We start from the raw sequence: 13781 nt of genomic DNA on the forward strand, positions 1-13781 counted from the left end.
GTTACCTAACGGATATTTTATACATTACTAAACCACTACAGAATTTTTCTAGATTGGGCGTTTCTGCTCAAAACAGGTCTAGGATTACAATATCAACAGAGTAAAGGCCAGGAATAAGGTACGTTAGCAGATGTGTGCGAAGACTACTGCGCACCTGCCGACACTCAAACTACTGGAACCAGAGCCATCAGCCTCTGAAGCTCACAGCAGTTCTGATGAATTACCTCATGTATTTATTAAATTATTTTAAAACCTTTCAAAGAAGTTATCACATGTACATTTTTAATATAAGTGAAATAGAAGGTCTTCTTTTATTTTATTATTACCATATAACTTAGTGGAAACAAAATTAATAACAAATGACAATACAATAAATGGCTTACATAAAACAAATTGATTCTGTTTGTTTTAGTGTATTGTTGATTATTATTATTATTATTTTAAGTGGGCTACAGTTGGAATTTGTAGAATTTGAATCTGATAAATAATTAAAAATTGTTTATTCATACCACTTTTAAAAATCTTCTTTCAACAGAGAATTCTTGAATTGGAAAGTTCCCTTGCAAAGTATTCACAAGATGACAAAAGACAATTGGAGGAACTAAGTACTTTGATAGAGTCTGAAAAAAACAAGTATAATAAAGAAATCACTGTAATGGTTGAAAAGCACAGGGAAGAGCTAGAAAACGTGAAGCAGCAGGAGGAAGCACTTTGGACAGAAAAACTTCAAATCTTAAAGCAACAGCAACAGTCCACAATAGAGAAATTGAGAGAGAAACATGAGCAAGAAATGGATATAATGTTGAAAGAAAAAGAGACCGTTTTCCGTGCACACATAGAAGAGATGAATGCAAAAACATTAGAAAAGCTTGATGTGAAACAAACAGAGCTAGAAGCATTATCTTTCGAGTTATCAGAAACACTAAAAATACGTCATGACCTAGAACAAGAGCACTTTGTATTGAAAGATGGTGTAGATAAAATAAAGCAGGAGTCTGAGGCAAAACTGGAACAACAGAGAAACCAGTACCAGGAAAAAATTGACATGATGGTTAAAGAGCATGACATATCTGTCCAAGGAATTGAGAAGGCACGCACAGAAGAAACTAACCAACTCAAGGTACAGTTGGAAGAAAAAGAAAAACATCTGGAGGAATTAAAAGCACAAGAACATAAACTAAAGGAATCACTTGAAATATCTGAAGCTGAACTTAAGCAAGTGTCTGCTAAACTAGGAGACCTTTGCCAGTCACACCAAAATAACTCCAGTGAGCAGGCAAGGGTTTATGAAGGACAGTTAACAGAGCTGCAACAAAAGTTGACAATTATGGAAGCTGAAAAATCACATCTTAAAGAACAGATTGTAAGAGCTGAATCACAGCTGAATGAAGTTAGGACTGAATTAGACTCTTACATATCCCAGGTACGTGACTTGAGGCAGCAGCTAGAAGAGCAGAGCAGTGAAAATATGCAGAAAATAACCTCTCTAAAGCAACAGTATGAATCTCAACTGAAAGATCTCAGTACAGAGACTGATCAGGCAAAGAGAGATGTGGTTGAGAAGGAAAATCAACTTGAACAACTAAAAAAGCAGCAGAATCAACAAGTGGAAGAGCTCAAACAGAAATTATCAGTCAAAGAGGAGAGAATTAGTGCTTTACAAGTTGAATATGAAAATAGTTTAAAACATCAAGGAACAAAGATGGAAAAAATCAAACAAAAAGCAAAAGAGATGCAAGAAATGTTCAAGAAGAAACTTTCAGAACAAGAAGCTAAACTGAAAAAAGAATTTGAAAACAAGCAGTTGGAGTTCAGTCAGAAAGAGAAACATTTCAATGCAAAAATGCTGGAAATGGCACATGCCAGCTCAGCTGGAATAAATGATGCTGTGTCAAAACTGGAAATGAATCAGAAGGAGCAGCTGGAAAGTCTTGCAGAAGCTCATAGGCAGGAACTAGAAGAAGTTGAACAAACATGGGGGAAAAAACTCGATCAGCAAGTTGAAGAGCTCAAGGAAAAGCACGAAATGGAACTACATAAAAAAGAGAAGGAAGTTGAAGACCTGAAGCAGAAGCTAGCCACCTTCAGTGCTGAGAAAGAGGGGACTAACATAGAGATCACCCGGCTGAAGGAAGAACAAGTGAAGAGAGACGAATCTTGGAATGAATTGCAAGAACAACTAAAGCAGTTATTGGCACAGGTGAACACCTTGTCACAAAGTGAAACTGATCTCAAAGCACAACTTGAAAAACTAGAAGATGACCTCAGTCAGTCTCTGAAGGACCAGGCTGTATTACAGCAACAGCTCAGGGAGCAGAAAATAATGGAAGAAAAACACAAGATAAAAGTTATGGAACTGACAGATATGTTGAAAACATCTGATGAAAAACTCCAAATTCTGGAATCCTCACATTGTAAAGAACGTGAGGATTATGAGAAAAAACTAGAGGATAAACATTTGGCGAGTCAGCAAAAACAAATTGAATTTGAGAGGTTGTCAAGCGAACTAGCAGCACAGCTGGATATTTACTGGAAGGAAGCTGACACTTTATTGAAAACTAAAACCAATGAAGTAATTGAAAAATGTACTGAAAAAATTAATTTAGTAATCTCCAGAATTGCACATTGTCAACATCAAACTACAAAAATTAAAAAAGCAATATTAATTAAAAACTGTACAATTCCTGAACTAGAAACACAGCTTAGACAAATAACAGAACATCATACTACAGTAAGTAGCTCTTTGCAGGAGTCAACACAACAGTTACAAGATAAGGAAAATGTAATTATACTCATGAAAGCTGACATTGAAAGACTTGTAACAGAAAAGGATCTGTTACAAAAAGAAGGCGGGCATCAGCAACAGGCTGCAACAGAGAAGGAAACTTGTATCACACAGTTACGGAAAGAGTTATCTGAAAATATTAATGTTGTCACTTCAATGAGAGAGGAGCTTAAGGAAAAAGAATCTGAGATCTGTGCTCTCAACAAGCTTGTGAATGAACTAAATGTCAAACTTGAAAACAGCATAGGTTTAACAGAAAAAGAAGCAGCCATATCTTTGTTAAGCAAGCAACACCAAGAGGATCAACTGCAATTATTGAATCAGGTGCAGGAATTATCTTCCAGGGTTGAGTCACTGAGTCAAGAAAAAGCATCAGCTTTGGAGCAGGTAGACCACTGGATGAACAAACTGTCAGAATGGAAGAAAAAAGCACAGTTAAGGTTTACCCAGAATCACAATACTATTAAAGAATTACAAAGCAAGCTTGAATTAAATAATATCCAAGTTGGTGGAAAGGATGAAGAGATAAATCAACTTAAGGAGGAGCTGGATAAGCAAAGCAGGAATTTAGATAGTTTGAAAGATGTAATGGAACAAAAGCAGAGGAGAAGGGAAAAGCAAGAAGGAAAATTAACTGCAGAGTTAAAAATCCAAACAGCGAGAATTGCGGAGCTAGAGGAACACATTGCTCGGAAAACAGCGGAAAATGATTCTTTAACGGAAGAACTTAAAAGGCACAACCAGCGAAGAGAGACTGAGCAAAAAGAGCTTGTTCTGCAACTTCAGCAGGCTGAGGTTGTAGTTGTCGAAAAGGACAACAGGTTCAAGGAGGCTGAAGAAAAAGTGCTAAGTCTTGAAAAGCAAATGGATTCAATGAAAGCTGAACTCGATACAAAGCAGAGAGAATTTGAACAAATGAAAACTGCAGTGATGAAAAGCAAAGAAGAAGAGTTGAAGATGCTGGAAGATAGGATGATTGCAGAAAACACTACGAAATTAGCAGACCTGAAAAAAAAAGCGGAACAAAAAATAGCTTCTGTTAAGAAGCAGTTTACCTCTCAAATGGAAGAAAAGGAACAACAGTTTAAGCTAGCTATGGAAAATCAGTTAAAAGATTTAGAACAAAAAATGCAGGAAAAAGAGGCCAAAATTATGGATTTAGAAGAAAAAAATAGATTAATAAGAGATTCAGCAGACTTGGAAAGAGAAATGATGCAAAAAGTAGAAAATGTAAAAGCTTCCATAGAGCAAGAAAAAGCCAGTGTGCTAGAGAACCTACGACAGATGTATGAAGAGAAAATAAGTGTAATACAAAAAGACTTAATAGATAAGGATGGATTATTGCAGAAGTATGAGAACGAGCAACAAGAAAGTAATGACTCTAAGCTAAAAATGAAAAGCCAACAGGAGGAACTCTTAAAAAAATTGGAATGTACTGAGAAAAATCTAAAAGAAGAACAAGCTGTGATTGAAAGGCTCCAGAAAGAAATAGAGGAAAAAAATAAGAAATATTCTTTGTTGCTGGATCAACACACAAAAGATGGTGATGACTTAGCAAGTATCAGAGAAGAATTAAAAGCCCAAGTACAAAAACATCATGATATGGAAAATGTGATTGGGGACTTCCAGAAACAGTTTCAAGAAAAAGATAAAGTGAGTCAGTCTTTGGAGCAGAAGATAAGAGAGTTGGAGGATGATATAATAAAGAAGAAAGAAGCATGGAAGGTTGAGATGGCAGAGGTAACTTTGAAATATGAAGAAAAATTGCAAGGGCTCCAGCAGCAGTTGGATGAAAGAAATAGCCAGCTGAAAGTTTTTGAAGAAAATGCAGAAGAAAAGACTAAATCTGATTTGGAGCTGCAGAAATTACTTGGTGATATGCAGACTCAGCAAAAGGACTTGCAAGCTAAACTGGAGGAGGCTGAGAGAGAGAAGCAAAAACTGCGCAAAGAAATAAGCAAGGTGCAGAAGGATTTGCGTACTTTGCGGAAGGAGCATCAGCAGGAACTAGATATAATGAAGAAGGAATCTTTAGAAGAAATGGAACAGAAAATCAGGTGTCTTCTATATTCCTTAGTCCATTAAACTATTTTTTTTTAAAAAGTGATCTTTAGTCACTTTAACCTGAAGATGAATACATATATTTTTAAGCTTATTTTAGACCAGTAAAATAGAGATTAATATTTTACTAAGGATTTATTTAAAAAAAAATAAAGCACTTGAAAGTAATCCTTCACAAACAAGTGAAAAATAAGTGTTAGTTCGTAAACCAAAGAAAAGTACAGTATTTTGCAAAACAATATATATCACTCTTGGTTTGGGCTCAGTGATGTTTTTTGCAGCTTTCCTATACAACTTACTCCTGGTGGAATTCTCCAACAAAAATTCTGCACACAGTATTTTAAAATTCTGCATATTTTATTTTGTCAAAATAACACAATATAATTACACCAGTTTCAGTTATTTTTGGTCATTTATTTCAAAATACCTGTCAGCAAGTATGTCTGTAACAATATAGACAACAACAAAAAATTCAGGAAATGTTTTTTGACAAATAGATTCCCTACTAGGCATATTAATACAGAACTACAACTAATAATTAATTTAAACTACAATACAGAACTGTATTTCTTGCACTCCTCAGAAGCAGTGCAAAGGCTTGGGAGAGTCAGGGGTAATGGAGGAGCTGAGGGAGAGGGAAGTAAATTGCTAGGAAGGAGCCTGTGTGTGAACTTGGAGGGTTGTTGGGTGTCGGTGGGAAAAGTATGGAACAGGTTTTTTTGGGGGGTGGGGAGGGATTGTTAGGGAGCTTCCCCCATGCAGACCTTGGCTGACCCCTAGCCTCTCCCATTCAGTCAGGCACATCTGCCCCTGTCCCCATGTGCCCTCACCCAGCCACTCCCCTATCCCTATGTAGCTCTGCATCCCCTTCCCCATCACCAGGTGTCTCTGTGCTCCCACCCAGCCACTCCCTGTCGCTGTGTAGCTCTGCAGCCTCGTCCCCATGTGTCTCTGCACCTCCCTTCCCCCTGTGGCCCTGTGCCTCAACCCCCATTCAGCCCCTGCCCCAGTCTGTCCGCCCCCACTAGCCTTTGTGAACCCCCTGTCTGACCCTCCCAGCAGCCCCACACTGTCTGTCTCCCCAAACCCCTGTCTCCTGCAAAGGCAGCTCTCTCTCTTCCCTCGCTGGTGGGGAGCTGCAGCTTTGCTCTATCAGCACATCGCCCTCTGGTGGGAAAAAGGTGGAACTACACCAACATTTTGGCAGAAGTTTTTTTCTGTACACAAAAATAGAAATCTGCAGGGCTCATTAATTATGCATGCGTGCAGTAGTGCAGAATTCCCCCAGGAGTAACAAGTGCCTCTCAATACACAGCTTAAAATATACACACAGTTTTAATTTCCTCAAAATGGAGAATGGAGAAAGGATATTAAAAAAACATGATACTTAAGAAGATTTAGGCAGAGTACAACTATGGGCCTAAATTTGCAAAAGTAATGTGATTTTTGGATGCTTCATCTACCTTCTGAAAGGTTGCCCACCTTTAAGGTGCCTCAAGTTGTACCCAAAATCCAGTTGAAAATTCAGGCAGTGGACTTCAAAGAAAGAGGTACAAGCTGATTTTAAAAAAAACCCAAAAACTTCTGTTTGTGTGTGTGCACTTGTGTGTCATAAAAACATGGTATACTGTTGAGAGCGCTAACAGTTTCTCAGCCCAGGTTTTGTCTAATAACGCTGTCTACATGCAGAGCATTCCTGTCTTGATCTTCCCTGAGCAAAAGTCCCAGGACTCATTTTTATTGGTCTCTTCCATCTTGGCAAAACACCTGGGCTTTCCAGGTGCATCCTATAGGAAAGGAGCAAATAGCCTCCCTGGGCCCCAGGGAATTAATCCCAGTGCCAACCTTCCCCTCAATGCAAAACCATGCTTAAGTAAGAGTCTTGGAGAAACTCTAAACTACTTTTGGTCTTTCCTTTATACGCCTCAGATCAGTAATGAATTTCTTGACTTTTTTTGTTCTGTTGTACAGAATTGAACAGGAAGATATTGAACTAAAGCACAACTCCACCTTAAAGCAGTTGATGAGGGAGTTTAATACTCAGCTGGCTCAAAAGGAAAGGGAATTGGAAACAGCTGTACATGAAACAATCAGTAAGTGAAATGTTGTTGTTATAATCTGGATTTGTTGTTTTGTTGTCTGTTACAAATAAAAATTGTCAAAATTTCAGGTTAACTTTCGTAGGGTCAGTTTCATATGGGTATCATAGAGGAGGAAGAGTCACAGATCTGAGTAGTAGCCATTGTTGTGTGAAGTTAGGCCTGCCTAGAGAGCTGAAAACCAGGTCAGGAAAAAAACCTGCTTCTGCAGTGGGGAATATTATTCTTGCCTAGGGAGCAATTGGAAAGCTTATAAGATGTACACTGGAAACTTTGTACTTTTGCAGCTGTTCTTTCTTATACCCAGAGATTGGGTTCCCTAGCTGTTGCTGTGGACTTCTGCACCTGCCAGTGTATAAGACACCTGACTTGTGCATAGTTAACTAGCTTTTTAGGAATTTCTACAGCTAAATTGTAGGTATGTGAGATGATTTGTATCCTGTTAAATGAGACGAAAGTCAAAGTACAGTAATTGTATTTGATTGTTGAGTTTGCATTTTAAAACTTGTGTTTTCAGCACAACAAACTTATAACAAAGCATTAGACCAGGGTGTCTGACTGTAGCCTTTGATGGCAATTGTTTAAGAAAATGTATATTTGATTATGAATTGGAAATTCACCCTGCAGCTTTTAGCGCTGAGAGTCAGTCTAACTTGTGCCAGCTGGGAATAGCTGGAGCACAACATGCTTCTTCATCTACATCTTGCCTGCCCCTGTGCCTAAAACTGTGAGGGAAGGGGGAAGCATAGGAACTGGCTATTCTGGCTCTGTGCTTGCTAGAGATGCCCTTGTACCTGGGGAATTGAGACAGGGAATTGCAGGTGTTTTCTGCTCCCTCATGCTGGCAGAATAAGGCATCTAGATTCAGGCCAGGACATGGAACTAAAATTGCTACAGTGGCACTCATGGATGATATCCTGTCAATGGATAGAGGGCAGACATCTGTTCTTATCCTCTTGTACGTCTCTCTAGCATTCAGCACTGTTGACCGTGAGATACTGCTGTCCTATCCAAGAGAGGTGGCAAGGGTCCAGGGTAATATGCTAAAATGGTTGGGTGTATCCCTAGAGGGACACACCCAACAAGTAAGGATGGGAAACTCCATCTCCATCACTAGACCATTCACTTACGGAGTCTCAGAAGGATCAGTTGTCTCTCTAGTCCTTTTCAACATCTACATGCACCCACAAGTTGAACTGGTCATACAAAGTGGACTCAAATGCCAGCACTCAGTAGGTGAGTCATGCAGCTCTATCTATCCTTCACCACATATGGCCATACCACTACCACCGAGATGATCCAGTGTTTGGACAAGATAGCTCCTGAATGTAGAACAACTGGCTCAAGCTGAATCCACGCAAGACATCAGTGAGGCTGGTATTTTGAAGAGTTTGAAGAGTATTTTGAAGAGTTTGCAGCTACGGTGCAGTCTCCTTTGGCTGAAGGTACGCACTCACAATTGGTCAACTGAGTCTTTAGTTTAGGAGTGCTTCTGGATTCTTTGCTGATGGTAAGGTCTTGTATAGCAGCATTCGTGGGTAACACTTTTGACCGTCTCTGGTTGGCTAGGAAAATCTGTTCCATCCTGGTGGATAAAGACCTGGCCTCAGTTATTCTTGCCTTCTTCACCTCTTGGCTAACTAGACCAATCGGATATACCTGGGCACAAAGACTACAGTGCTTAGGACACTCCCAACTAGTACAGAATACTGCACCGCTTCTCCTCAGCAATACAGGCTACTGCGAGCACAACAAACCTGTCCTCTGCTCTCTATGCTGACTTCCCATAGAATATCAAGTCAAGTTCAAGGTCTCAGTCCTTATCTTCAAGACTCTCCACGGCTGGGTCCTGGGAGACCACCTAAAGCCCTGGGATGAAGAGCATGTCAACAATTCATTCCCTGGAACAGAGGAACTCTTTAACAAAGGTAAAATTCATCTGTGAGAGACAACTTTCTCGGGGCCAGTCCTGGACTGTGGAATGAACTTCCTGAGAACCATCACAAACCTCACTGCCTTTTGATTGAAATGCAAAGCACACTTCTTTGACTTTGCCTTCTCTAACATAAATACATGTATATATTTTTTTTTTAAAAATCCTCTATCAAAACAAACACTCCAGGGATGAGAGAACAAACATGCAGCAGATATTAGTCACGTTGCTTAATGCACAACTGGAAGGCAGTCAGTTACTATGTTAGTGTGCATGGAATAAAAACCTACATAGTATGGTAGCATTGAATCTGCTGCTAAGTATTGTGACCTTTCATCTTCTTGAAATCTGTTCGGCCCTCAGGCTGAAAAAGAGAGACACCACTACTTTTTAGATCATGTATAGCATGAATTGTTTGACTTCCTTGATTTTTGCCTCTTGAAAGATTTTTTTTTCTCAGACACCTTTATAGAAGTGTCTTCAAATCTTACTTTTTAATCCTGTTCATAATGTGATGATGTTTTTTATTTGTTAAAATATAGCTACCTAATCAGTTGTGATATTTCTTGACTTTTTTAAAAAACAGGTAAAGCCCAGGATGTGGAAACTGAACTGATAGAAACCCATCATGCAGAGACAACACAGTTGCATAGAAAAATTGCTGAAAAAGATGATGATCTAAAAAGAACTGTAAAAAAGTATGAAGAAATCCTTGAGGTATCTTTCTTGAGAGTGATCTGGTTCAGTACATTTCAGTATAATTCTGTTTTTTAAACTTCCCAATGGGTCCTTTTAGGCAAAAATTTTAATCTTCTTATAGGAGATTTTTAAAAACACATAATTATATAAATGCTTTTTATGGGTTTAGTATTTCAGATTAAATTTTTATGTTTAGATCTAAATATTCCCCTGCATTGTTTGCACTTAAAATCTTTCTGCATTTTGCTAGTCTGTGAGAATCCCAAGATAAACCTGGCTAGACACAAAAATAAGGCTAGTTTACTTTTAGTGCTCCACTGAGATCTTAATCCGGCAGCAAAGTCCATAAACTCCGGAGCCTGAGTAAGTTAATCAGGGCTCTGCTTAGTGTTGGGGTGGCTTCTGACAGCTTATCCACTCAGCTCTACTCCAAACTTGTCACTGGCATACAATCAAGCTACTCTTGAGTTGAACAGGCACAAGCATAGTGGATGGGTACCAGACATAATACACATCCAAGGTTACACAGAAATCCCCTTCATTTATATACACATTACACTCACATTCACTATACATTGCATTACATGTTTTGGGACTGGTTTGGTTATTTTACAGGAACCAATCCCTATACAACATACTCTGTCCACTTGCTGTCCATGTTCTTGGACTTAGTAAATGGTTCCCTGGGTGTCTCTTCCCCTCCTCCCCCCCATCTTAGCTAGCTCAGACATTGTCTGTTAGCTTAGTGACCTATTTACTTACCTTGGCACAAACATTCTGTTTTCAGCTTTCTGATCTAGTCCCCTCCCTAATTCTGTCTACTAAAAAATGAGGCCTACCTATGTTTACTTACTCATGTCAAGCCAGGCCTATACTTTAGGTTTAAAGGTCTGCACACACATCTGAGTGTAAGAGCAGTTTCCAAAGTGAAATCCAGAAAGTAAACAAATAGCATGAAGTAGTGTGAGGTTTTAAAAAGATTCAAGTTTAATAACCAAAGGTTGTGTTGGTTGCATAGTAGCAATTAAAAAACGTAAATGGTTTTGTCCTGTTAGTGTTCCTTTAGTGACCAATGTGAAGGACTGCATATCAGGCAAAGTTAAGAGGACTATGTTCTATTTTAAAAATAGAAAGAAATCTAAGGGCAGAGGACCATATTCTGATTTTATACCTCATGCATCCTGAATAGTTCAGTGGACGGGCCAAGTGTGTAAGGCAGGGTAGAATTTGGCCCAGAATCACTTTCCCTGATTTCATTTTCTAATTTATAACAATAAAGTTAATCCCTTTGTGTCATAATTCTAATTTTTGTGTTTTGGGAGTATTCCCACCTTTTTTTCATCCACTCTCTTGTATGGTTTAGACACAACAAATCCTGCATTTTGGCAGGGGGTTAGACTAGATGACCCTTGCGGTCCCTTCTAACCCTATGTTTTTATATAACTTTTTGTGAATAGGGCTCTACTTTCAAAGTCTGCGTAGAGGTTCCTCGATGTTTTTAAAATTCCTTTTGTTAAAATTTCTCTCAGGTTTCTGACATGCATTGTTCCTATCATGTTTTGGTATTTACATTATTTTGATTGCTGTGCAATTGAAATAAATGAAAAATATGAAGAGCTTTGTGTAGCTTGAAAGCTTGTCTCTTTCACCAACAGAAGTTGGTCCAGTAAAAGATATTAACTCACCAATCTTGTCTCTTTAATATCCTGGGACCAACACAGCTACAACACTGCAATCATGAATTTTACATATCCATCTCTTCTTTTTCATGAATTTTATAGAAATGATGGGTACCACTAGTGTATATAACAGAGCAGATGTTAGAGAAAACTACAAAAAACTGTTTGTCTCTATGTGTTCCAGATCTTAACACCCTCACTTCCAGGCAGCATGGTTTTGCTGTAGTTAGCGCTTGAAAGTTAGCTTTCATTACTTTGTTAGCAAACACTTTATTCATTGGTTCTATCTTGCTTCTTAGATCACTTTTTAAAAAGTAATCATAGATCAGCAGAGTATTAGGTGGGGAATGTGTCAACTCTAAGATCTCTTCTTGGAATAGGAAATATGGCTATCTAATTAACTTTATAATAGGGAGAAAATGGCTATCCATTATTGCCCATCCATGTACCCCTTTATTAAATCATGATTTGAGCAATACATTTCATATCAACTTTCTTGCAGTATAAAAATGTGCAGTGTTCTTTAACTGCTATACATGTTATGGTATAAAGACTAAATAAGTTACATTGTATACTGTAGATCTAGTATGTATGCTTCTGCCTATATAAACCTGTGATTACCTTTTTAAAACTAGTTAGAGAAATTTAGTAATCTCAGTAAAGATTGTAATTTGACATCTGGACAACAAAGAAATAGATCAGTCTACTAAACTTTATTTACTTTTTATTCTGGCATTTTTCAACAGGTGTCTCCTTATCTTTAATGAGAAATACTGTGTGATAAAGGTTTATGAAAGTCCCCCAAATGCGAGGATTTACAAGTCAATGGTAGTCTATAATTTGTGTTCTGTGATCTTCAAAACACAAACTAAAATATCTCATTAGAGGAAAAATTGAATGTTGCACTAGAGTTAGGTTAATCTAGATTTATGTGAGAGTTAAAAATGAAGGATCTTGTTTAACGTGTGTAATCTTTCATTTGTCATAATGCCTCCCATGTGCATGCAGTGCAGGCTTTGTGGTTAAGATTTGGGAAATTACAATTTTATTGATGTCTTCATCTATCATCATTATGAAATCGGAATAGAATTTGGTTTATATATTGCCAAATTACAGCCGGTGCTTTACAGAACAGTGAGACTACAGTGTAGGCTGTGTGGCATGCATTAGAACCAAAGTCCCCCTCTTGGTGGTACTGACTGGGCCCAAAGGTTTGGAACACCAAGACATTTGAAAGCCAGTGCAACTGTAGGAGATGCCAGAGAGCAGAGCTGAATTGCAGTGCCAACTTCCTGCTGCTTTTTCTGCAGCAGATTTGGTCAGGATTTTCTTAGCCATTGGTCATCCGAGAACTGGTGGGGAGGCACGGCACGAGATTTAAGCAGAGTTTTGTGAAATAGATGTTCTTAAAACCGTTTCTTCATGTGATAGTCTGCAGGGGTCTGAGGTCCAGATCCCTGCTCTAGCCCTCCATTTTCTTCCTCGTTGCTTATCCCTCCTCATCTTTGCACTCTTCCTCATTGTATACCTTTGTCCTCCACTCTTCTTTGGGCTTGTCTACATGTGGAAACTGACCGGCTATTGTAGAATAATCATTGTAGCTATTCTGGTTTAACTCCCCTGTGTGGCCGCTCTCTATTGTGGAATAAAAGTGACTTTATTCTGTAATAATTGCTCCGTTAATTTTTCTGGAATAAAGTCATTTTTATTCTGGAATAGTGTCCACATGAGGGAGTTATACTGGCATAGGTGTAGCTGAATACATTATTCCACTTTAGCTGTGCTGGTCAGTTTCCCTCTGTAGGCAAATCCTCAGTCTGTCCCCAAAGAAGCTCTTGGCTCCTGCTTTAGCATCTCTTCAATGCTACTTTATTAGGTACTTCTGGGGATGGATAAAATTTCATAGTTTTCAGGTATACTATTCAACCCAATTTTTCAGAGTTTATTAACATGGGTTGTAATATGTTTTCTGTAAATTTGGTTTCAGGACCCTTAGTATTGCTTCGTGTACTGTTTATATGAATACAAATTCAGTATGAAACAAAGACTATATCAGTTAATGTATCTGGATCTATGGTGAATCCAGTGACTTTAGATTAATCAGTAAAAGCACAGCTCAGAGTTGTGGGGGAGGGGCATCATTGACTTTGTTCTACTCTGCTGTGTTATTAGCAGTACTCAGAAAAAAATATTGTAAGGGTATGCATAAGCAGTAGCTATTCAGTGAGGTATGTGTTTTATAACTTTCAGCAGCAGAAGGCTAGTTTATATCATTTTGGGGGGGGTGGGGAGGGGCAAGGGAGTTGTTGGTTTTTGTTTTTTAAGTCTGGTGCACAGACCCAAGGAGATTATAGTTATGTGAGAGTAGATAAAATTGGAGATGTAAACTTGATCATTGCCCTTTACTAAATAAAATTGGCTTAAATATTTGCAGTATCTCTTTTTCCCCTCCAGAAATTTCTAATCACTGCTGCTAGTTGCAATTTTAGAATTAAGGTAGATCCAGTGTGCTCTATTTTATCTCT

General features: G+C 38.4%; 1 protein-coding gene across 3 annotated transcripts in view; it reads left to right on the forward strand.

Annotated features, from left to right (window-relative positions):
- LOC113409506 (golgin subfamily A member 4-like) overlaps positions 1–13781 on the forward strand; it is a 111811-nt gene that overhangs the window by 65549 nt on the left and 32481 nt on the right. For all 3 annotated transcript variants that reach the window (XM_026663503.1, XM_026663501.1, XM_026663502.1), the window contains 3 exons: positions 536–4842; positions 6818–6939; positions 9465–9595. In XM_026663503.1, coding sequence (XP_026519288.1) covers positions 536–4842; positions 6818–6939; positions 9465–9595 — 4560 coding nt within the window. The remainder of the gene's footprint in view (positions 1–535; positions 4843–6817; positions 6940–9464; positions 9596–13781) is intronic.

Source organism: Terrapene carolina, unplaced genomic scaffold (genome assembly GCF_002925995.2).
Source record: "Terrapene carolina triunguis isolate 2854851 unplaced genomic scaffold, T_m_triunguis-2.0 Scaffold33723, whole genome shotgun sequence".
NCBI classification, from domain to species: domain Eukaryota; kingdom Metazoa; phylum Chordata; order Testudines; family Emydidae; genus Terrapene; species Terrapene triunguis.